Source organism: Muntiacus reevesi, chromosome 21 (genome assembly GCF_963930625.1).
Source record: "Muntiacus reevesi chromosome 21, mMunRee1.1, whole genome shotgun sequence".
Classification (NCBI taxonomy): Eukaryota; Metazoa; Chordata; class Mammalia; order Artiodactyla; family Cervidae; genus Muntiacus; species Muntiacus reevesi.
The window spans coordinates 13,834,292-13,860,807 of record NC_089269.1 but is presented as its reverse complement, the minus strand read 5'-3'; the positions used below and the strand labels follow the sequence as shown (position 1 = coordinate 13,860,807).

Below are 26,516 nucleotides of genomic sequence, written 5' to 3'. Positions count from 1 at the left end.
TAGTAATTCTTTACTTACTTCCATCCGCCTTTCCACTATACACGCCATGAGAGCTGAATCTTGTATTGATTGGAGATGTTTCTCCAGAAACCAGAAGAGTTAAGGCACTTAAATATGTATATCTGCTATATTGCTGAATGTTTAAAATAATGATTATGTAAGCATTAACAGGTACAACCAATAAACGATTATTGTAATAGGCCAAGCAAGAGAAAACAAATGCAGAGTGTGAACAGTGATAATAGATTTTGCATAGAGTCAGCACCACTTAATAACTTATATAAGAAGGGTTTGATAAAGTAGAAAATCCAGTATTACAATAGAGTTTCAAATCTGGGTTATTAGATACATGGTGGTTATCTTAATCAAAACAGGAATAGAGGAGGAAAAGAAAGTTCAAGGGAAATTTTTTAAGTTTGTATTTGAATTCACTGAGAATACGATTCATTTAAGACGTGATCTGATAATCATCAGGCAACAGTGTTAAGAAGAAAACAGTCCTCCAATTTTAGTTCTTATCTTGTGAATGAAAATAATTATTTAATATATAATGTTCAAATTTATGTCATCTACATCCTTTGAATGCCTTAGAGGGATAAGAAAACCATTTCATTTGTTATCAAATCAATTTGAGATTATAATTATAATTCATTATCAGTACAGCAGAAACAGGGTGGTAGAAATAAATAACAGGCTCAAAAAGTCCTGCATTAAAACTTGGGAGAAAAAAATACAGTCTAGTTGTCAATCCAAATTATTATCACAAATTTTGTTATCTATTAGACAAAATGTGGATGCTATATAATGCTAAATAAACTACCATTGATTTAAATCTGTAATAGTTTTAGGGTTGTTGAGATTTGTTAAGATTCTTAATACTGACTGTACATGAGAAATTGCCAAGCTGATACATTACATCCATCAAAAACTCATTACTTATATGAAAATATTGAACCATAATCTCCTTTCAGAGTCTTCTCTGAGGCCAAAAAAGGGGCACACTTTTGCTCCCAAAGTAGTTGCCCCCACATTTCCCTGACATTTAAAGAATACCTCTCTTTTATTTCCTTTAACAATAGCCTTATTGTATGGTTTCTCAATACCTCCTGTAAAAAAATCATCATGTGTATTAAGCTGCAAATTTGAAAAAGATTCATTAGTTAATCATCTATAAAAGTCCTGATTAAAGAAAATTATTGGTCTCTATAGCAGAAAAAGGTGACATTGGATTTTGTGATTCATTGTGTTCTAAATATAAGTGATTTCTTACAGAATCTTGATTCTAATGCAATTCAAAATATCTGTAACAATATCTGGGCTATTCATGAAGTAAAACTAAAGAAATTCACTTTTTGTGTGACTTGTAGAAGTGTTTATGAAGAACTCTTTAACTGATAAGGCTTCTAAAAAAAGATCTGGGAATTTTGAGATGAGTAACATTCAAGAACCATGGCGCTTATCCATTCATTTCAGTGCAATGTGAATACTGAGTTAATCCTGCAACATGAGGCACTTAGGGTAACTGATACTGGGAAGACCCAGAAGGATGGGATGGGGAGGGAGGTGGAAGGGGGCTCAGGATGCGGGACACATGTACACCCATGGCTGATTCATGTCAATGTATGGCAAAAAACCACTACAATTTTGTAAAGTAATTAGCCTCCAATCAAAGTAAATAAATAATTTTTTAACTGTAAAAATGGAAATAAGCTGAAATATTTTGAAAATATTTAATATAAAAAAGAATCACATCCAAATGTATTTTCCAAGAGCAAAAATGCAATATTTAATTTATACATATTTAACAATAACACTGATTCAGGAAATCAGTCCTGAATATTCATTGGAAGGACTGATGCTGAAGCTGAAACTTCAATACTTTGGCCACCTGATGTGAAGAACTAACTCATTGGAAAAGACCCTGATGCTGGGAAAGATTGAAGGTGGGAGGAGGAGAAGGGGATGACAGAGGATGAGATGGTTGGATGGCATCACCGACTCAATGGACATGAGTTTGAGTAAACTCCTGGGGTTGGTGATGGACAAAGAGGCCTGGCGTGCTGTGGTCCATGGGGTCACAAAGAGTCGGATATAATTAAGTGACTGAACTGAACTGAACAATAACACGGAAAAAGCACTGTAAACAATAGACTTCTCTCACCTAACCTCATATTTGAAGAATACCATCCTAACTTTGATAATTTCCCCTATACTTATCAATTTTCTTGATTATAAAATGTAATCATGGACTGTAAACTTGTAATCTTCACAGTGTAACTAACTTCCTATAGAACACCACTAGGAAGCAAATTACAGGTTAGATACCATCAGTATGCTTAAAAAGTAATGCCTTAGTTTAATAACACATGCTTTCAATTGATGCTACTGAACAAAATACAAAAGTCGCAACACTCAGGTGTGAAACTTTTAATTTACAAGAAACCAGGGGAGTCTTCATTTGATACTTTATTATCTTTAATGAGAAGATGAAACTTGTCACTGATGAGTTTTCAGATTGTATAAAGGTATCTCCCAAGGAGTTATAGACAGAACTAATTCAAAGCACTTTGTATTCACATAGATTAGAATCTTGCTGAAATAGTTCAGTGTTAGTCTCTTAGGAATTGCGAAAATGATGAGAAAAATTGGTTTGTTTCTATGAAGTACCTACTCTGCTTAGCTCTATGGGAGGTGAACTTGAGAAATCCGGTGAATAGAGATACAAAGCATCTATGGGAAGGTGGAGGGGAAAACAACCTACTACAAAACCAGGAACACTTTTCCTAATGCAGACAATAGATGTGATGGGAATGCAACTATAGGAAATGTCACTGTGGGAGGCTTTCAACGAAGGGGTACAGTATATAAATTCCAGGGAGATGTGAGGTATGATTAGGGAAGGAAACAAGTTGGGAGGTAATCCTGGCAGGAGAACACCAAAAATAAAGGGAGGAGGAAGCAGGACTGAGCAGGTGTAGGTAAGAATGACAGCTGATGGGCCAGCAGATGAAAAGACTAGTTAGGAGCAGTGCACTCCACCCCTGGGGAGGATTGACTGACAGGACGGGACCTACAGTTCTGATCTATGAAACACACCTGAGAGGTACCTTTGGCAGAGAGGTCAGAGCTTAAGCTCTGAGACAGACCGCTTGATACTGCCACTTCCCAGCTGTTGGATTTTGGACAAATAATTTACTTTTCTATGCCTCAGTTTATCTGGGTAATAGGGAATGTCAGTTTTTAAAACATTTATTTTTATGTGTTTTAAAATATATTTTTAGAAAATAAGTATGTTTCTCTGACAGCAATGGTCAAGATGGAAAAGTGTGGCTATGAAAAGAAGAACTTGGGCAGTCACTGTAGTAATCCCAGATTTTCTCTTAACATCCATAATCCATTATCATTCAAACTGGAATACTGAGTTCATAATTTTTATATTTAAGTATAAAAATGACCTCTTATTCTCTCCACCTTGCCAACCAAGTATGTGCATCCAGCTCCTGTCTTCAAGCTCTCTGAAATCAATGGCCAAATAAAGGATTTCATGACAGATTCTCAGATTTAAAGCCCAAATCTTCTAGATCCCTTCAGTAGTGCTGACAATTCATTTGACCACAATATTTTCTGATAAGTTCTTTTAAATATGTATTTGGGTGAAATTAATGACTTTAAGGAACATTATAGAAATTTGCCTAAATGGGAAACTTCTTTGGATTCTAATTCTATGCATGATAAATTGGGAACTTTATTACTACATTTAACCTTTAGCACATCTTTCTTTAAAATACAGATTCAAATGTAAAATCTAGCATTTGCAGACATTGTACTAATTTGTTCCAGTCACCCTTTATAACCCATAAGGCTTTGAGTTCATAAAAGGGACATGAATTACAATATGAGATCTAATATTTCCTTCATTGGGACACATAATTTCTTTCCAGACCTTCTTTGTGCTCCTGAGGAAAATCTCTGTGCATAGTGCAGATTGAATTGCTAAAAATCCCAATGAAAAGTGGGAAATATAGAAGTAAAAAGCAAATATGTCATACATGTTTATTTCAGATAAATATAATTTTCCCTCCCTAAAATGAGTTTATCTTTTAAACTGGGGCAATTGGGCAGAACAAATAGATTCTTTTCTTTGAAAAAGAAAACAGCTATTTATGCTGAATGTTCTATCTAATAGAGGTATATTGGGAACTGTAACAATTGCAAATAGATATGATAAAAAAGAAATAAATGATGTTCGACTTCTGATTTTAGCTTCTGCACTAGACTATGAAATCAGAGTTATTTACTTTTCATGTACTGCCATCATAGTTCTGTTGATCTAATTTATGTCCAATAAAGAGATGATCAAGAACTATTACAAATCCCACCAACTTTGTAGCATTCATCAATCTCCTGGTGTTTTTCTACTTAAAAGCCCTTAAAAGTAGACTATGACTGATGATTTATACTTTCTTAAAGAGGATTTATGAATTTCTTCTTTCTGCTTTGCTTTTAGGAGTATTTTGGAAAGGCTTAGTCTAATGTAATTCTGCCATAATTACTGCCTCACTGGACGAGAAGTTCTACCACAGCTGCCAGAGCAGTTCCAGTAACTGCTTAAACTCTGACTTCAGCTTGTTGATTGTCTTTTAAGGAAAAGCTCAGGACAACATAATCTAAACAAGTGATTGCAGGGCTTTAGAAAAGGAAATGCTTAATTACTTAGTAATTCATATTGTAATTCATGTTCTTTTTATGAACTCAAAGGAAATAATGCTATAAAAAATGGAGAACTGTGTATGCTTAATATTTATAGAAGCATGTTGGAAAATTAAGTTCCTACTAATAATATACAAATAATTTAGCTGCCACAGCTGGAAATCTCTAACTGTATCACATATTTCTGTAATTGCTCTAATCCTTATATATTCTCTTGCTCTTTTGGCAGGCAGACCAGTAATGATTGTGGTGGAATATATGGAGAATGGATCCCTAGACTCCTTTCTGCGGGTGAGGTGTTCTTTTCTGATGGCATTTAAATGAGCTATTTTGAGTTCTATATTTAAAACATTTATCATAAATTAATTTTTCCATAATGCTATTCATGGATTCTTCCATGAAGAATAGCAGCAATTTCTCTAGGGTGCATTTCTCTGATAGTGTGATACGTTAGAGTTACTGAGGTGGAGAAGTATATACACATGATAATATAATTGATTTCTCCTATAAATTGACTTTCCATATCAAATATACATATTTCAAATGATATTATAAAGAAAGAGATTAATGAAACTCAGTTGCTTCACATAGCCTTTCGTTTTGCTTTATTATATTTAACTATTTAGCAAGATATTTTATGCCTTATATATAGTGCTAAACGCTTTAAATTGATGTATACTTACCAAGAATGACTCAAGTTCATATGAGAAGATGGATTTTATCAGCTTTGTTCATCTTAAGTTCATTTGGCTATTTAGAAAACAAAATGAGAAAGAATTAACCTCTGGCTGATATTTATTTTAGAACAAAAAATTTTTAAGCACTCTTTTTAAAGTGCCTTATCTTTGACAGTGTGGCATATACAAAACTCATTTGTTTTATGTAATGGTACAAAATAGCACACTAAGAAGACACCATGAAGTTATATTTCAAAATGTATTTATGATATTTTTCGTATTTTAAAAAGCCATAATATGCTATAAAAATATTTATTGATGGGAAAAATACAAATATAAAAAATAATCACAAGACTAAATATTTTTCACCCCAGCAGAGGTCACATATGTGCATGTCACTGTATTCCTTAATATATATTTATCTACAGAGACATAGCCAATTTTCTTCTATAAAAAAGGCTGACTTTTGCTATTTGAATTGTGTTATATGTTTTTCTTCATTTTTTATGTGAATAAATGATCTCAGGCATTCTTCACTTCATTTTTTGCACAGTGTTATTTGGACAAAGTCTGTGTGCATCCTACCTCTCTCTCTTTTCCCATTTTCATTCATTTTTCTTTATTCCATGCCTCCTTCTTCCAACTGATCTCAATATTAACAGTAATGATATATTTACACTGACTATACTTGGTGTCCAGAGTCAATGCTAGAAGCTGAATTCAGCAAAATCATCTAATTATTATAGAGCAATGCTCTTCACAAAATGCATACTCTCAAGCAAGTATGCTCTTTAAGGCAAAATGAAATTCATAGGCGTTTAGGGACCTAAACAATTTGTTCTTTTCTGTAGCCATTCTCAGAATATATTTTATAGCTTGTATCCATTTCTCCTGTAAATGTGCGAAATTACTTTAGGATAATTTATCAGGACCTCCTATGGTATTTGAAATGCATATATACTTATGCCCTTCCATTATGTTTATCCAGAAATGCATTTTTATCAGATACATATCAAAATGACTTATTATCTAATGATGCTTGAGATTTTTTATCGACTATATCCTAGAGCTGAATATAATGGCAAGTAATGTAACAGATACTCATCTAAATTGCTGCTGAAAATTGGATCAAATGACTGCCACAAGCAAATTAGGAGAGAAATGCTAGTTTCAGATATAAGTTTTGTCCTGCTGAATCATGAATTAATTAAAACATGTTGTAAAGAAAATATATATTATAAAATATTTACTCATACAACATGTTTATAAGTGGTAAGTTTCATGATTTAAATTTTAAAAACTAATATTTTTCAGCTCTATGCACAATTGGTTAGACACAATACAATCTGGGAAAGAATAAATGTTCAGATAATGTGGCTACTTTTACTGATACAATGAGAACCTTAACATAAACTGTCTCAGTTCATCTTGGCTCTACCACTTACTGGTTATGTGACCTTGTGACTTGAGCAAGTGACTGACTTTTCTGTGCCTCTATTTACTTATCCATAAAATGGGAATATTACTTGTATCCACTTCATGCAGTTGTTGTAAGGATTGAATTGATTATTGTAAAGCATATAGAATAATGCCTGACATATTGTAATGGGTAGAGCAAGGATTGAAACTCAAGTTTCTGAATCCAAAAGCCATGATTTCATGCACATTAAATTCTTTTATCTTAAATTACTTATTACTTCTTCTAAGTTCACTGCCATCTCCCCATAGGGTCTTGTGTCCCCTCCTCACATAGAATTTCTATTAAAATAAAAATCATATGAATGGGATAAGAAAACATAGGGTCAGTACTCCCTTTTTACTCTTTTTTAAGATTCCTCCTTTCTTTGTAATCATATCTGTCTTATCTCAGAAGTTCAAAGTGCTTCATAAACTTTATGTCAATAGCAGATGCTCAGCTCCCCATGGCAAGCAGAGATAATATATATATATATATCCCATGTAGTCTCAAAAGTCAAGTCATTTTTCAAACAACTGCTTTAGAATTTGATAATCACAGGTTCTGCGAACTCAGAGAGGAGGAAGTGGCTAAGTGCATGGCGTAGTAGGGGAGCCATCCACAGCTCATTAATAGCATTCTGCGCTTACTGGAGTTAAAACAGATTTCCCTTTGGTCTCCCACACTGTTTGAAAATCACTTCAATTTCCTGTTTTATATGAAGGAATGGTAGCAACCCAAGTACAAGATTATAGTCTGGTGGCAGTGGCTGGCTGGTTTTGATACTCTACTGAATGTATAAACCTACTATTTGGATCCTTGCAGACATTTCTCAAGAAATATATTAGCAGATGACGGTGTGGTTCAGTAAGCATGCTTGTGTGTAAGTGTGTATGTGGGTGTGTATGTGCATGTAAATGTGGAAAAGGAGAGGTGGGTAGGTATATAAGTGTATGTGTGTGTTACCTTTTAAAATAAAATGCATTTTGACCCAGCAAAGTGGAGTGTCAGCTTGATTGCCCAGGTGATATGGCCTCACTGGTGTGCAAGTTCTCCTGGCGTTTCCAAGGAAATGCTCCAGTGTAAGTGAAGCACAGCCCTGGACCTTATTCCTGCACAGTCTAACTATACATATGGATTTCATAAACACTTTTATTGGCACTTACCTGGCAACTATTCACCCCTAAATCTTTGGACCTCCTTTTCTTATAGCAATATTAACTAGCAATCCAAATAAAAATAGTTATAAAATACTTTAAAAATTTGAGATATTATATGTCAAGCACAAAACAATTACTCCTTTATTTAATAGCATTTTTTATAAAATAAAATAATCTGATTATGTTTTAAAACAATTGCTCTGGTTGTTGTACTGAGAAGAGACTATAATGAGTACAGATGGGTACGGGGAAATCAGGAGGCTTTTGCAGTAATCCAGGTAAGGAGATGATGGAGGCTTAGATTAGGATAGTTGCAGTTGAGTTGATGGAAAATGGTAGACTCTGTGATATATTTTGAACATTGAGTTAATAGCTTTCACCAGGAGATTGGATCAGGTCTTAAAGCCAAAGAGAATACTCAATGATGATGGCATCCACAAAATAAGGTTAAGAATAGGCAATAACTTCTTTCTGTAGCTATTATGACTTTATTGTAATGAACATCTTGTAGACCTAAAACTCCAAGAAAATGTCTGGCACATAGTAATGTCTCCATCTATTATTATTATAACGTATTTCAGAAGCTGTCACTAGTTTTGAGGTTTTTAAAAAATATTTACTAATGTATTTGCTGCATTGGTTCTTGGTTGATGCATCTGGGCTTTCTCTGCTTGTGGAGAGCAGGAGCTACTCTTTATTGCAATGCATGGGCTTTCCATTGCAGTAGCTTCTCTTGTTGTGGAGCATGGGCTCTAGGGTGCACAGGCTTCAGGCTGTGGCCCGCAGGCTCTAGAGCGTGGGCTCAGTAGTTGCGGCAACAGGCGTAGTTGCCCCACAGCATGTGGAATCTCCCTGGACCAGGAATGGAACACCCATATCCCCACATTGGCAGGTGGATTGCTTCTTAACCACTGGATCACCAGAAAGCCCACTCAGTATTTTAAAATTGTTTTTCTGTTACTTCTTGGTCTACTTTTTCTAGTGGCTAAAAATAGTCTTAATGTTCACCATTTTTAAAAATCTGGGCATACCTCACAAATATGAGTATTTAAATAATACATATAAGTGCATATCAGCATTCCAAAAGCAATGTGGGACATTTGAAGATTTTCCTTGAACAAATGCAAAGCAAATATTAATTTAAAAAATTAAAGGGATCTTTTAAATATTTATGTACTCAAATTATAAATCTAGTAAAGATGGCATTTTGCCTTATGCTAGTTATATATTAATAATGAGAGCTGTGTTTTATTAGCACACTTTTCCTGTAAGTTGTGTTTTGTGGAGTTGTATTTGCACTGGGGTGTAAGAGCATAATTAATCCACATCACATTCATTTTATATTCAACAGTAGAAAAAGAGTGAATTACACTTATCCACCAATATCTGTCTTTAAACCCTAAAAGTTACAGTTGAATTATATCCCTTTAATTACATTTTTTTTGGAAGAAAATATGTGCAACTTCATGTCAATGAATGTTATTATCATGTCTGTGCCAGTTTAATACCAAAGCCTATTCTAAAAATATGTGACAGTAAGCACCCAAAGATATGAAAGCATAGTGTACTTGGAACAAGGCATATCAATGACTGAGCTTTTTATTCTTAAATTAGGAGTTAGAGCATCAATATACAATAGCCTGAATTGATTTCTTTAAACATTTTAGTACTATAAAGGTGTGTGTCATTTGTACTATCTGGTACCATGTTGTATTTTCTAATATTCCTGTTAATTCTCATTTTGCATACAGGACTTTATATTAAAGTTTTTAATCCATAGGTAATTTATACTCTAGTGATATATAGAGATATTGAATACAGTTTTCTGAACTCTTCTATTCCTAACCCCTCATTTCAGAGAAGGCAATGGCACCCCACTCCAGTACTCTTGCCTGGAAAATCCCATGGATGGAGGAGCCTGGTAGGCTGCAGTCCATGGGGTCACGAAGAGTCGGACATGACTGAGCGACTTCGCTTTCACTTATCACTTCTCTGCATTGGAGAAGGAAATGGCAACCCACTCCAGTGTTCTTGCCTGGAGAATCCCACGGATGTGGTCGCACAGAGTTGGACACGACTGAAGTGACTTAGCAGCAGCCTCAACCCCTCATTTGAGAGGTTGAGTTTTTATTTACAAAAGTAAATATTAGACTCAAAACTTGAAGTTCTCAACCATGCCTGGAAATCAGAATCTCCATCCTACTGAGATTTTACAAAATACACATGCACTACCCAAGCAGATATATTTTGCAAAAAATTTTCGCAGTAATTCTGATGCACTCCAGTGATCTTCATCAGGATCTTGGCACTGTGTTACGCCCTCCCCTAGATGCTAAACAAAAAAGTTTAAATTTTATTGGCTTTATTTAAGTGCAGCACACAGTAGCTATTGTAGTTTACCTTTATACAAATCTAAGCAAAAAAAAAAAAATCAATTTCAGTAGAAAGCTTCATAAGTTAAAGATATATATTCAGATTCACTTTACGGTATTAAAAGATAATTTGAAATCCAGCTGTCATGTTTCACAAATCTACTCTTCTTCCTATATTTTTTACATATATTAGAGATGACATTTTTAGTTTCCTTATGATTGAAATTTCCGATTCCACTCTTGGTGGCCTTTCCCTTCTATAACTAAAAATACAACTTGGCCTAGCTTCAGTGCAAATTCACAATTACTACAAAATAATAAAGCCTTGAAGGATTTAGTAAATATTCTACAAGAAATTATAATAAGATTTTCAGCTGGGGCGGTCACAAAAACCAAGGCTTGAGTTAAAAGGAGATATTGACTATTATTTGTTCAGTGGTTATTTTAAACAAGAATGATCTGGTCTTTTCAGACCTATAAATAACCTTAGCCACTTCTTTTTCTAATTCAAGAACATTTAAAAAAGTCATAGCATGGTCAACTTCCTGATTTAGAAACATATAAAAACTGAATTTTAACTTTAAACTTAAGTTATAGAAGTAATCCTCCAAGGACTGTTTTCTGCAAAGTCACTTATAAATCAGTTGTTGAGAACTCAGGATGCATTTTCCCATAAATATTTCTTTTAAAGCTTCTGCTTAAGTCCCTGGGCAGATCCATAAAAGCCTCTTTAACACAGAATACAGCTCAAGGATGTAACTTTCAATACAAAGAAGACTGGTAGTTTCCTTCAAAAAAAAAAAAAAAAGAATAGATTTCCTGCCTTATTTTGGGGGGGAGGGAAAAAGTCCGTTTTCTGCAGCATCCACTCCTTTCTTAATATCCTCTTCTCAGATCCTCATATGTTTAATTTTTTCTGTTTTACATTCCATGTGGTAGCACACCCTTCCTGCCCTTCTCATCCCCAGGCTAGGCTTTTTTCTACTTCATAGAATTACCTGTAACTTGGACATTCACCCCATCCTAATTGTCCCCATTGTTTCATTGCTCCCACTCTTTCATTGTCACAGATCTTAGCTGGATATAAAACTAGATTAATTCATACTAATGTGTGATTCACAAATATTATTTTAATTCCCCAGATAATTTTGCATTTTTACATGAACTTGTAAATCCAAATAATTTTTTTTCATTGTACATTATTCTGGTGATAATACCTAATATAAGATCTACTCTCTTGACAAAATTTTAAGAATACAATATGGTACTGTTCACGATAGGTACATTATTGTACAGAAGCTCTCGAGTTTATTCATCTTGCTTAACTAGCCCTTTATGCCTACTGAAAGTTGTTCAGTCATGTCTGACCGTTTGCGACCCCATGGACTACAGAGTCCATGGAGTTCTCCAAGCCAGAATACTTGAGTGGATAGCCCTTCCCTTTTTCCGGGGATCTTCCCAACCCAGGGATCAAACCCAGGTCTCCCTCATTGCAGGCGGATTCTTTACCTGCTGAGCCTCAATGATGAGTAACTCTCTATATCCCCCTCACTCAGTCCCTGAAACTATTTCACCTTTTGATTCTGTGAATTTGGCCCAAGCAGAATTTTAATAGTGAAATTTCAGTTAGGAAAAAAAAAAAAAAGAAGTGACAACATTCATACAATATGGATGAGAATATTTTTGGGCTAAGGGACAATTAGAAATATGGAATTCATCTCCTGTCTGTTGTGACTCTTCAGAGATTCTCATCATCAGTGCCTAAAAAAACCATTGTGTTTCTTTCAACATCTAGTTTTCTCAGAATGTCCTCAAGTAACACAGAAGTAGGGAGACAAGAGGTTAACAAGGTGTCCACTGTTTGTAGACCTCAGTCTCTTGTAAACCACTTAGTTAAGGACATTTCCTGCATAGCCATTTTGTAGTTCAAGTCAGCATTTTTGGAAGTAATCTTATTTTACAACTCTCTAACTCACCCTTCTATTTTTGTCACTCTGTTTTGAAAGGCTGGTGCCATTTTTTTATAACTCATGGTTAGTAAACCAAAAAGGTCTTTTGACATACATATTAACCAAATGTTCATTACTTCATTTAAAATCATAAATTGTTATTATCCAACAGTATTTATTTCACCACTTTTGTAAGGGATCCTTGCAAGTTGATTTATTTATTGTAGCTAACCAAGACACAGCATAGTGAATTGAATTCTTGGCAAATATTTGTTAAATGATGACATGCAATTTTTATTAATTCTCCTCTAGAATAATAGTTTATTATCTACTAGGTATAGTGTTGTTTATCACTTATGTTTAGTGTTTTTAAGATACTGAGTCACTGTAACAATTATTTACTCTGTACAAAGGAATATTGCTCATTTTTCAACAAGAACGTTTGATGACAGTCATATGTATTATGATCCACAGATCTTTGATAGTTTGGAAGGCTATTCTGTTGATGGGCTCAACATTACTATAATTCTCTAGTGAAGACCTAGAAACAGATACTGCAGAAATCTTTATAACATGTTTATTCTCTTTTTCCTTGCTCTCTAGCAGAAATACAAAATTCTGGAGGTGTAATCAGAAGTGAAGATGCTTACAAGTATCATCAATATTTGTTATTTACTCATGATTTTCTCAGAAAATCTCTTGTAGTAAATCTAACTTCCCATGAAAAATACTTCAAGAAAATATTCTACTATTGACTAAAAGCCAGAAGTACTTAGTCCATTAAGAGAAAAATAAACTCAGTTCAGTTTAATCCAGTGGGTATCTGTTGAATATCTACTGAGTGCCAGGCATGGTGCTAGGTCCTGAGATTTAAAAGTTGAACAAGACATGGCAAGCTTATTGCCTGAAGTGAGATTATGATCAAGCTAGTGAGAGCTCCAGACACACACACACACACACACACACACACACACACACACACACACAGAGCTTTAGCTAATGTGAGTATAGACAAGACGTTTTGAGAGCAATGAAAAGAAACATTTTCCAACTTGATTCCTCCACTTTCCTGACCAATTCCCCACTCCTTGCAGGTCCTGCTAGCTGCGTCTCTAAAATAGATCTCAAAGTTGATTTAGTTTTGAGTTTTAGTCACCAGTTTCTCTATCCTGTGTTACTCTTTGTTGTTGTTGTTCAGTAGCTAAATCATCTCTGATTATTTGCGACCCCATGGACTGCAGCACGCCAGGATTCCCTGCCCCTCACTGTCTCCCTGAGTTTGCTCAAAGTCATGTCCATTGAGTCAGTGATGCCATCCAACCATCTCATCCTCTGTCACCCCCTTCTCCTCCTGCCCTCAATCTTTCTGAGCATCAGGGTCTTTTCCAATTAGTCAGCTCTTTGCATCAGGTGGCCAAAGTATTGGCACTTCAGAATCAGTCCTTCCAATGAATATTCAGGGTTGATTTCCTTTAGGATTGACTGATTTGATCTCCTTGCAGTCCAAGGAACTCTAGAGTCTTCTCCATCACTGCAGTTTGAAAGCATCAATTCTTTGGTGCTCAGCCTTCTTTAATATTTTCCTAATTGGTCTCTCCACTTCTGTTCTCTACACACAAGTGTTTTTCGTGCCCCAGTTAAAATTTTACTTTCTGTCTCCCTGCTTTCAAATAAATACAGGTAAAATGGAGGAGGTACCTTTCTCTTTTGCTTATTACTTTGATTACAGCAATTAGCACAATAACTGGTCTGCAGTAGAGGTTAAATGAGTCTTGTTTGAAAGAACGAACTTGGGATTTTATTAATGACCTCCCAGAAGATATGATGCTTATCATGAAAATCTTAGTTGCCCAAAGACTAGAAGGGCATTCCTGGAAGCAGGAACCATATAAGCAAAGCACATTAGATGAGAAATAGCATGTTGTTGGGGTGAATTAAACACCAAGAAAATGAATCAGAATAGGACGTGAAACTAGAGACAAAGGCAAAAGCTGTATCTTTGTATCAAATACTATACTTTGTTCTATCTTTGAAGGGTTTTAAGCAAATGATCGACAGAGTGATATTTGTATTTAAAAAAAAAACACAATATGTTGTTTTTTTAAAAAAGTTCTTAGACAATAATATGATGACTTTAGGACAAAATGTCCCTCAAACCCTACATTTGGGCTAAACACAAACTAAGTACTTGAGCTTAACCTAGGATGAATGGACCCGGAGAGACTTCACAGTGTCTGTGGGGACAGACCACAAGACTGGGTTGTGAAAACCAACAGCAAGAGGTTTTATTACTGTGGAGACAATGTGACATGCCAGCGACAGCTCCGATCTGGGAAATGTTGTGCTCCAGAGTCTGAGAGGAGGTTGTGTGGAGCTCTGCCGCTTTCAGAAGTCACAGGTATTATATGCAGCTTTCAGAAACCACCTTCTAATCAGGCTCACCCTCTCTGTCACTTAGAGGTTAAGCTCCGTGTCTCTCAGCAGTCAAGCTGAGAGTGCAAAGGAAAAGAATGAAGACGAACTGAACTCCAGCTCCCAAGCTCTGAGATGCAGTGTGTAAATATGCCACATTCGCTCTCTTTCATTTGAATCTGTCTTCCTGGGGAAAAAACCATATGTCATAAAAAAATTCATAGTTTCTTTTTGATTAATCTCTAGAAGGCAGCCCAAAGATATTAAATCTCAGCACTCTTACATTTTTCTCCTCCCCTCATAAACAATTCAATTCAATTTGAATTAATATTTACTGAGGGCTGACACAAGGCATGGCATATAGTGGATGCTGTGACAGAGCTGCTGCATAAAAGGAAGAAAACCACTGTCCTACCTTTAAAAAAAAACAACATTTTTTATACAAGGCAATAGGAATAATGTGGCAGTAGCAACCAGTGCACTACAAGATAGTATCAAAAGTTATTTAATTCAGTCACTGTTTATTAACCATCTGCCTTATTCAAGAAAACCAATATATCCTAAACCATACTTGAGAAGGCTTATGTTAACAAGAACTAGAAAAAGTAATATAGATTTTGTTGAAAGAGAGAGTTTCATCATTTGTAGAGAAATAGATTTTTGCCATACCTCATGTATGAATAAGTGGGGCCTCTTCCTTTCAGCTAGACATAGATAAATAGATCCTTATTTGTGGATTTCATCTGGAGTGCTGTTTGTTTATTGTATACCTTGATTTATTGAACTAAGTTAAGCTGCCTAAACTAGCCCAGATTGGATCACTATAGCACACTTGGGGTCAATAGCTTTTCAGATAACTCCAATTAATAGTAGAAGCTTTGGAATTAACATATATAAGCTCTAGAATTATAATTATGTAAGCTGTGCCTGGATTCAGATCCTGACTTCACCATCTACTAGGTTATTAAATCTCTTTGTCTTTAAGTTTGATCATCTAGAAGATGGAGACAGTAACTACTCTTATATCAGAGTTGTTTCAAGGATTAAATGAGATAATACTTCTAATGAGCTTATAACTGTGATTGGTATATAGTACTTAGGGAATGTTAGTTATTTTTTCCCTATAAGAATATGGTAATAATTGACATTTATGAATTCCCAGAAGAATATACAGCTATTTTGAGAGCTTCTCTTTAATCAGGCACACATTTTATAAATAGCAGATATACAGACAAATAGATAGATAGATATTGTTACAGGGAAGGAGATTCTTAAAAGATTTGTATGAAGGAGCTTTACTGGGGAGAACTCTCAGAATCAACTCCCTTATTCCTATCAGCACTTTTCTATGTCCCACAGATGTTGATCCTGAGATACATAATCAAGAATCAATATTTAACAAAATGAGTTTTATTGTTTCACCAAGTACATTCTTATATAAAATTATCTTTCCTGTTGCTGTTCGTGTAGCAGAGAAGAATATGAAAATACTAGTATAGGTTAGTTTGTTGCTATTATCTTGATTCATGTTAAGACTCCTGAACTTTTATGCACCAGAGGTTTGTACCACTAGTGAGAACACCAAAAAGTGGAAAAAAAGCAGATGCATATCTTAGTTCACTTATAAAAATACTTTTAACCTTATGGACCTCGGGAAAAGACCTTGGCCATGTAAAATAGAAATAAACATACTACATTGTATAGACCCATCATAGAACATGGAAAAAGTAGTTTATATTCTTTTCAAACACCAAAATCTCATTTTTAATGATGCCTTGTGTAGTTATTAGAACTAGGATTGCTCTGATGCTGATATAAAAGCAGTTAATTCAACCTTTTTAAATGCTGGTAATAAGAATAAGTTTTAAATAATTTTAAAGTAGCTTATGTAAAATAGAAAAGGGAGAATGCCCAGATTCATTGCACAAAGCCAGCATTATCATGACAGTAACAAAAAAAAGCAAATAATCCAATTTTTAAATGGGCAGTTTTTAAATCCATATTTTTGCAAAGAAGGCATACAATTGGCCATCAGATAGATGCAAAGATATTCAACATCACAAATCATCAGGGAAATGCAGGTCACAGTGAAATATCACCTCACAGCTATAAGGATGTCTGTTATCAAAAAGACAAAATTAAAAATGCTGGCAAGGTTGTAGAGAAAAGAAAACCCTTGTACAATGTTGGTGGGAATATAAATTGGTACTCCAGTTCAGTTCAGTTCAGTTGCTCTGTCGTGTTCAACTCTTTGTGACCCCATGAACTGCAGCACGCCAGGCCTCCCTGTCCATCACCTACTCCTGGAGTCTACCCAAACGCATGTCCATCGAGTCAGTGATGCCGTCCAACCATCTCATCCTCTGTTGTCGCCTTCTTGTCCTGCCCTCAATCTTTCCCAGCATCAGGGTCTTTTCAAATGAGTCAGTACTTCGCATCAGGTGGCCAAAGTATTGGAGTTTCAGCTTCAACATCAGTCCTTCCAGTGAACACCCAGGACTGATTGAACACCCAATGAACACCCAACACTTCTTTAGGATAGACTAGTTGGATCTCGTTGCAGGCCAAGGGACTCTCAAGAGTCTTCTCCAACACCACAGTTCAAAAGCATCAATTCTTCTGTGTTCAGCTTTCTTTATAGTCCAACTCTCACATCCATACATGACGACTGGAAAAACCATAGCCTTGACTAGATGGACCTTTGTTGACAACATAATGTCTCTGCTTTTTTTTATGCTGTCCAGGTTAATCATAACTTTCTTTCCAAGGAGTAAGCGCCTTTTAATTTCATAACTGCAATCACCATCTGCAGTGATTTTGGAGCCCAGAAAAATAAAGTCAGCCACTGTTTCCACTGTTTTCCCATCTATTTGCCATGAAGTGATGGGACCAGATACCATGATCTTTGTTTTCTGAATGTTGAGCTTTAAACCACCGTATTCATTCTCCTTTTTCACTTTCACCAAGAGGCTCTTTAGTTCTTCTTTGCTTTCTGCCATAAGGGTGGTGTCATCTGAATATCTGAAGTTATTTTTTTTTTAATTTATTTTTTATTTTTCAGTGGGTTTTGTCATACATTGATATGAATCAGCCATAGAGTTACATGTATTCCCCATCCCGGTCCCCCATCCCACCTCCCTCTCCACCCGATTCCTCTGGGTCTTCCCAGCCCACCAGGCCCGAGCACTTGACTCATGCATCCCACCTGGGCTGGTGGTCTGTTTCACCACAGATAATATACATGCTGTTCTTTCGAAACATCCCACCCTCGCCTTCTCCCACAGAGTTCAAAAGTCTGTTCTGTACTTCTGCGTCTCTTTTCCTGCCCTGTATATAGGGCCAGCGTTACCATCTTTCTAAATTCCGTATATATGTGTTAGTATACTGTAATGTTCTTTATCTTTCTGGCTTACTTCACTCTGTATAATGGGCTCCAGTTTCATCCATCTCATTAGAACTGATTCAAATGAATTCTTTTTAACAGCTGAGTAATATTCCATGGTGTATATGTACCACAGCTTCCTTATCCATTCGTCTGCTGATGGGCATCTAGGTTGCTTCCTTGTCCTGGCTATTATAAACAGTGCTGCAATGAACATTGGGGTGCACGTGTCTCTTTCAGATCTGGATTTCTCAGTGTGTATGCCCAGAAGTGGTATTGCTGGGTCATATGGTAGTTCTATTTCCAGCTTTTAAGAAATCTCCACACTGTTTTCCATAGTGGCTATACTAGTTTGCATGCCCACCAACAGTGTAAGAGGGTTCCCTTTTCTCCACACCCTCTCCAGCATTTATTGCTTGTAGACTTTTGGATAGCAGCCGTCCTGACTGGCGTGTAATGGTACCTCATTGTGCTTTTGATTTGCATTTCTCTGATAATGAGTGATGTTGAGCATCTCTTCATGTGTTTGTTAGCCATCTGTATGTCTTCTTTGGAGAAATGTATGTTTAGTTCTTTGGCCCATTTTTCGATTGGGTCATTTATTTTTCTGGAATTGAGCTTCAGGAGTTGCTTGTATATTTTTGAGATTAATCCTTTGTCTGTTTCCTCATTTGCTATTATTTTCTCCCAATCTGAGGGCTATCTTTTCACCTTACCTATAGTTTCCTTTGTTGTGCAAAAGCTTTTAATTTTCATTAGGTCCCATTTGTTTATTTTTGCTTTTATTTCCAATATTCTGGGAGGTGGGTCATAGAAGATCTTGCTGTGATTTATGTCGGAGAGTGTTTTGCCTATGTTCTCCTCTAGGAGTTTTATAGTTTCTGGTCTTACATTTAGATCTTTAATCCATTTTGAGTTTATTTTTGTGTATGGTGTTAGAAAGTGTTCGAGTTTCATTCTTTTACAAGTGGTTGACCAGTTTTCCCAGCACCACTTGTTAAAGAGATTTGTCTTTTTTCCATTGTATATCCTTGTCTCCTTTGTCAAAGATAAGGTGTCCATAGGTTCGTGGATTTATCTCTGGGCTTTCTATTCTGTTCCATTGATGTATATTTCTGTCTTTGTGCCAGTACCATACTGTCTTGATGACTGTGGCTTTGTAGTAGAGTCTGAAGTCCAGCAGGTTGATTCCTCCAGTTCCATTCTTCTTTCTCAAGATTACTTTGGCTATTTGAGGTTTTTTGTATTTCCATACAAATTGTGAAATCATTTGTTCTAGTTCTGTGAAAAATACTGTTGGTAACTTGATAGGGATTGCATTGAATCTATAGATTGCTTTGGGTAGAATAGCCATTTTGACAATATTGATTCTTCCAATCCATAAACACGGTGTGTTTCTCCATCTGTTTGTGTCCTCTTTGATTTCTTTCATCAATGTTTTATAGTTTTCTATGCATAGGTCTTTTGTTTCTTTAGGTAGATATACTCCTAAGTATTTTATTCTTTTTGTTGCAATGGTGAATGGTATTGTTTCCTTAATTTCTCTTTCTGTTTTTTCATTGTTAGTATATAGGAATGCAAGGGATTTCTGTGTGTTAATTTTATATCCTGCAACTTTACTGTATTCATTGATTAGCTCTAGTAATTTTCTGGAAGAGTCTTTAGGGTTTACTATGTAGAGGATCATGTCATCTGCAAACAGCGAGAGTTTCACTTCTTCTTTTCCTATCTGGATTCCTTTTACGTCTTTTTCTGCTCTGATTGCTGTGGCCAAAACTTCCAATACAATGTTGAATAGTAATGGTGAGAGTGGGCATCCTTGTCTTGTTCCTGATTTCAGAGGAAATTCTTTCAGTTTTTCACCATTGAGGGTGATGCTTGCTGTGGGTTTGTCATATATAGCTTTTATTATGTTGAGGTATGTTCCTTCTATTCCTGCTTTCTGGAGAGTTTTAATCATAAATGGGTGTTGAATTTTGTCAAAGGCTTTCTCTACATCTATTGAGATTATCATATGGTTTTTATCTTCCAATTTGTTAATGTGGTGTATTACGTTGATTGATTTGCGGATATTAAAGAATCCTTGGATTCCTGGGATAAAGCCCACTTGGTCATGGTGTATGACTTTTTTAATATGTTGTTGGATTCTGTCTGCTAGAATTTTGTTAAGGATTTTTGCATCTATGTTCATCAGTGATATTGGCCTGTAGTTTTCTTTTTTTGTGGCATCTTTGTCTGGTTTTGGAATTAGGGTGATGGTGGCCTCATAGAATGTGTCTGGAAGTTTACCTTCATCTGCAATTTTCTGGAAGAGTTTGAGTAAGATAGGTGTTAGCTCTTCTCTAAATTTTTGGTAGAATTCAGCTGTGAAGCCATCTGGTCCTGGGCTTTTGTTTGCTGGAAGATTTTTGATTACAGTTTCGATTTCCTTGCTTGTGATGGTTCTGTTAAGATCTTCTATTTCTTCCTGGTTCAGTTTTGGAAAGTTATACTTTTCTAAGAATTTGTCCATTTCATCCAAGTTGTCCATTTTATTGGCATAGAGCTGCTGGTAGTAGTCTCTTATGATCCTTTGGATTTCAGTGTTGTCTGTTGTGATCTCACCCTTTTCATTTCTTATTTTGCTAATTTGGTTCTTCTCTGTTTCTTAATGAGTCTTGCTAATGGTTTGTCAATTTTGTTTATTTTTTCAAAAAACCAGCTTTTAGCTTTGTTGATTTTTGCTATGGTCTCTTTAGTTTCTTTTGCATTTATTTCTGCCCTAATTTTTAAGATTTCTTTCCTCCTGCTAACCCTGGGGTTCTTCATTTCTCCCTTCTCTAATTGCTTTAGGTGTAGAGTTAGGTTATTTATTTGGCTTTTTTCTTGTTTCTTGATGTAAGCCTGTAATGCTATGAACTTTCCCCTTAGCACTGCTTTTACAGTGTCCCATAGGTTTTGGGTTGTTGTGTTTTCATTTTCATTTGTTTCTATACATATTTTGATTTCTTTTTTGATTTCTTCTATGATTTGTTGGTTATTCAGAAGCGTGTTATTTAGCCTCCATATGTTGGAATTTTTAACAATTTTTTCCTGGAATTGAGATCTAATCTTACTGCACTGTGGTCAGAAAAGATGACTGGAATGATTTCAATTTTTTTGAATGTTCCAAGACCAGATTTATGGCCCAGGATGTGATCTATTCTGGAGAAGGTTCCGTGTGCACTTGAGAAAAAGGTGAAGTTGATTGTTTTGGGGTAAAATATCCTATAGATATCAATTAGGTCTAGCTGGTCCATTGTATCATTTAAGGTTTGTGTTTCCTTATTGATTTTCTGTTTAGTTGATCTATCCATAGTTGTGAGTGGGGTATTAAAGTCTCCCACTATTATTGTGTTACTATTAATTTCCTCTTTCATACTCGTTAGCGTTTGCCGTACATATTGCGGTGCTCCTATGTTGGGTGCATATATATTTATAATTGTTATATCTTCTTCTTGGATTGATTCTTTGATCATTATGTAGTGTCCTTCTTTGTCTCTTTTCACATCCTTTATTTGAAAGTCTATTTTATCTGATATGAGTATTGCGACTCCTGCTTTCTTTTGGTCTCCGTTTGCGTGAAATATTTTTTTCCAGTCCTTCACTTTTAGTCTGTATGTGTCTCTGGTTTTGAGGTGGGTTTCTTGTAGACAGCATATATAGGGGTCTTGTTTTTGTATCCATTCAGCCAATCTTTTTCTTTTGGTTGGGGCATTCAACCCATTTACATTTAAGGTAATTATTGATAGGTGTGGACCCGTTGCCATTTACTTTGTTGTTTTGGGTTCACGTTTATACAACCTTTCTGCATTTCCTGTCTAGAGAAGATCCTTTAGCATTTGTTGAAGAGCTGGTTTGGTGGTGCTGAATTCTGTCAGCTTTTGCTTGTCTGTAAAGCTTTTGAATTCTCCTTCATATCTGAATGAGATCCTTGCTGGGTACAGTAATCTAGGTTGTAGGTTATTCTCTTTCATTACTTTCAGTATGTCCTGCCATTCCCTTCTGGCCTGGAGGGTTTCTACTGATAGATCAGCTGTTATCCTTATAGGAATCCCTTTGTGTGTTATTTGTTGTTTCTCCCTTGCTGCTTTTAGTATTTGTTCTTTGTGTTTGATCTTTGTTAATTTGATTAATATGTGTCTTGGTGTGTTTCGCCTTGGGTTTATCCTGTTTGGGACTCTCTGGGTTTCTTGGACTTGGGTGGCTATTTCCTTCCCCATTTTAGGGAAGTTTTCAGCTATTATCTCCTCGAGTATTTTCTCATGGCCTTTCTTTTTGTCTTCTTCTTCTGGGACTCCTATGATTCGAATATTGGGGCGTTTCACATTGTCCCAGAGGTCCCTGAGGTTGTCCTCATTTCTTTTGATCCTTTTTTCTTTTTTTCCTCTCTGCTTCATTTATTTCCACCATTCTATCTTCTACCTCACTTATCCTATCTTCTGTCTCCGTTATTCTACTCTTGGTTCCCTCCAGAGTGTTTTTGATTTCATTCCTTGCATTATTCATTTTTAATTGACTCTTTTTTATTTCTTCTAGGTCTTTATTAAACATTTCTTGCATCTTTTCAATCTTTGTCTCCAGGCTATTTATCTGTGACTCCACTTTACTTTCAAGATTTTGGATCATTTTTATTATCATTATTCTAAATTCTTTTTCAGGTAGATTCCCTATCTCCTCCTCTTTTGTTTGACTTGGTGGGCTTTTTTCATGTTCCTTTACCTGTTGGGTATTTCTTTGCCTTTTCATCTCGTTTAGATTGCTGTGTCTGGAGTGGGCTTTCTGTATTCTGGAGGTCTGTGGTTCCTGGTTAGCGAAGCTTGCGTCAGTGTTCTGGTGCGTGGATCTTGATTTCTTCTCTTTGGAGAGCAATGGAGTGCCCAGTAATGAGTTTTGAGATGGGTCTATATGTTAGGTGTGACCTTGAGCAGTCTGTATGTTGACGTTCAGGGCTATGTTCCTGCGTTGCTGGAGAATTTGCGTGGTATGTCGTGCTGTAAAACTTATTGGCTCTTGGGTGGTGGTTGGTTTCGGTGCAGGTATGGAGGCTTTTGTACGGTCACTTATTACTTAAAGATCCATGCAGTCAGGAGTTTTCTGGTGTTCTCAGGTTTTGGGCTTACGTCTCCTGCCTCTGGATTTCAGTTTTATTCTTTCTGTAGTCTCAGGACTTCTCCAACTATACAGCACTGATAATAAAACTTCTAGGTTAATGGTGGAAAGTTTCTCCCCCTTTAGGGACACCCAGAGAGGTTCCCAGAGTTACATGAAGAAGTGGAGGGATTGGAACGAAAACTGACCTTTTCCAGTCCTGTGGCCACAGCTGAGTTTTTCATATTTGCTGGCATATTGAGTGCAGCACTCCATCCATAGTTCATCAGGCACTCTTATCAAGTCTAGTCCCTTAAATCTATTTCTCACTTCCACTGTATAGTTATAAGGGATTTGATTTAGGTCATACCTGAATGTTTCTCACATTCTTCAATTTAATTCTGAATTTGGCAATAAGGAGTTCTGAGCCACAGTCAGCTCCCAGTCTTGTTTTTGCTGACTGTGTAGAGCTTCTTCTTTGTATAGAATATAAGCAATCTGATTTTGGTGTCGACCATCTTGTGATCTCCATGTTTAGAGTCTTCTCTTGTGTTGTTGGAAGTGGGTGTTGCTATGACCAGTGAGTTCTCTTGGCAAAACTCTATTAGCCTTTGCCCTGCTTCATTCTGTACTCCAAGGCCAAGTTTGCCTGTTACTCCAGGTGTTTCTTGACTTCCTACTTTTGCATTCCAGTCCCCTATAATGAAAAGGACATCTTTTAAGGGTGTTAGTTCTAGAAGTTCTTGTAGGTCTTCATCGAACTGTTCAACTTCAGCTTCTTCAGTGTTACTGGTTGGGTATAGACTTGGATTACCATGATATTGAATGGTTTGCCTTGGAAATGAACAGAGATCATTCTGTCGTTTTTGATATTGCATCCAAGTACTGCATTTCAGACTCTTGTTGACTATGATGGCTACTCCATTTCTTCTAAAGGATTCCTGCCCACAGTAGTAGATATAATGGTCATCTGAGTTAAATTCACTCGTTCCAGTCCATCTTAGTTTGCTGATTCCTAGAATGTCGATGTTCACTCTTGCCATCTCCTGTTTGACCACTTCCAATTTGCCTTGAATCATGGACCTAACATTCCAGGTTCCTATGCAATATTGCTCTTTACAGCATCAGGCCTTACTTCTATCATAGTCACATCCACAACTGGGTGTTGTTTTTGCTTTGACTCCATCCCTTCATTCTTTCTGGAGTTATTTCTCCACTGATCTCCAGTAGCATATTGGGCACCTACCGACCTGGGGAGTTCATCTTTCAGCGTTCTATCTTTTTGCCTTGTCATGTTGTTCATGGGGTTCTCAAGGCAAGAATACTGAAGTGGTTTGACATTCCACTGGCAAAAGTTCTGAGGATCTAATGTATAAATTGGTACTACTACTATGAAAACAGTATGGTGATTCCTCAAGAAATTATAAATAGAAACTACTATATAGTCTGTCTATCTCACTTCTGAATATATAACCAAAGGAAACTAAAGTATTATCTTGAAGATATATCTACTCCCATGTTCATAGAAGCATTATTCACAACAGCCAGAATATGGAAACAGCCAAAGTATCTTTTGATACTTTGGATGAATGGATTTAGAGAATTTGGAATATAATATGCTGAAATACTATTCAGCCTTAAAAAAGAAGAAAGACGTGCCATTTGACACTGTGTACATGAATCTGGAGGACATTATGCTGAGGGAAATAAGTCAGAGAAAGATAAATACTGTATGGTATCATTTATATGTGGCATCAAAAAGGAAAAAAGTTAAATTCATAGAAACAGAGAGTGGAAAACTGGTTGCCAGGGGTTGGTGGGGGTGGAAAATAGGAAAAGGCTTGTAAAAGGTCACAAACTTATCAGTTATATGATGAATAAGTTCTAAGGATCTAATGTATAACGTGGTGACTATAGTTGCTAATCCTGTATTGTATAATTGAAATCTGCTAAGAGACTAGAACTTAAAAAATTTCTTTAAAAAATAAATAAGTGTGAATGTGTAACAAAAAAACCTTGCATGATAACCAAATAGTGGAAGTGACTCTAATGTCTGCCACTGATGAATAAATAGACAAAATTAATATAATATTATTCTTCATTAAAAATGATGAAATACTGATATGTGCTATTGTACAAGTGGACTTTGAAATGTTAAACTAAGTGAAAGAATACCACCAAAAAAACTACACACATTGTATGAAACCATTTATATGAAATACCTGAAACAGACAAATCTAAGGAGATAGAAAGTTTAAGAGTAGTTGCCTATGACTGGTGGAAGGAGTTGGGGGAGATGGAAAGTAACTGCTAGTGAATATATGGTTTGGGGGAGAAATGATGAAAAAGTTCTCAAATGGTGATGGTTACACACTCTATGAATAAACTAAGAAAGAAGTGTATTGTATGCTTTAAAAGCATAAATTATATGGTATGTGAATTATGTTTCTTTTTTTTCATTTATATTAGTTGGAGGCTAATTACTTTACAATATTGTAGTGGATGAATCAGCCAGTGAATTATATTTCAATAAAGCTGTTAAGAAAAAACTTAGAACAAAGTTTTAGCAAATCATAGCCAACACTGTAAATAAATTACACAACGAAGTGGGATTTACCTCAATATGCATGACTGGTTTAACTGTCAAAAATCACTTGTTACTCATCACAGCAAGTGGGTAAACAAAGAAAAATGACATGATCATGGCAAAAGATATATAAAATGCATTTGGCACAATCTAATGCCAAATCATGATAAAAACTCAGTAAAATAGAAATAGAGGAGAATATCCTAAACTTGATAAAGACTATTTACCCAAAAAACCAACAGCTAAGATCATACACTATTGTAGAAAGCTTAAAGCTGCCCCGCTAAGATCAGGAACATGCAAGGAGGGCCACTCCCACTACTTCTTTTCAATATCATTCTGGAAGTACTACCTAATGCAATAAGACAAGAAGTGGGAGGGATATAGTCTTTATTCACAGATGACATGTTATCTACATAGAAAATCTGAAAGAATTGACCAAAAAACCTAGACTAATAAACATTTTTTTTCTTCACATGTGTATGTCTGGTTGTTCCAATGCCATTTTTTGAAAAAACTGTTTTTTTCCTATGGTATTTCTTTTCCCCTATGTCAAGGACCAATCGACTGTGTTCATGGTCGGCTCTCTATTCTGATTCCGTGATCAATTTGGATCAATTCTTTCAACCATTCCACCTTATAGCAGATAAGGATGTGAAAAGGTTCTCCACATTATATGATGTTAGAGAAACAAAAATTAAA

At 35.8% G+C, this 26,516-nt stretch overlaps 1 protein-coding gene across 2 annotated transcripts in view; it reads left to right on the top strand.

The window, feature by feature from the left end:
- EPHA6 (EPH receptor A6) overlaps positions 1–26,516 on the top strand; it is a 923,948-nt gene that overhangs the window by 771,271 nt on the left and 126,161 nt on the right. For both annotated transcript variants that reach the window (XM_065913782.1, XM_065913783.1), the window contains one exon: positions 4,940–5,001. In XM_065913782.1, the coding sequence (XP_065769854.1) occupies positions 4,940–5,001 (62 nt within the window). The remainder of the gene's footprint in view (positions 1–4,939; positions 5,002–26,516) is intronic.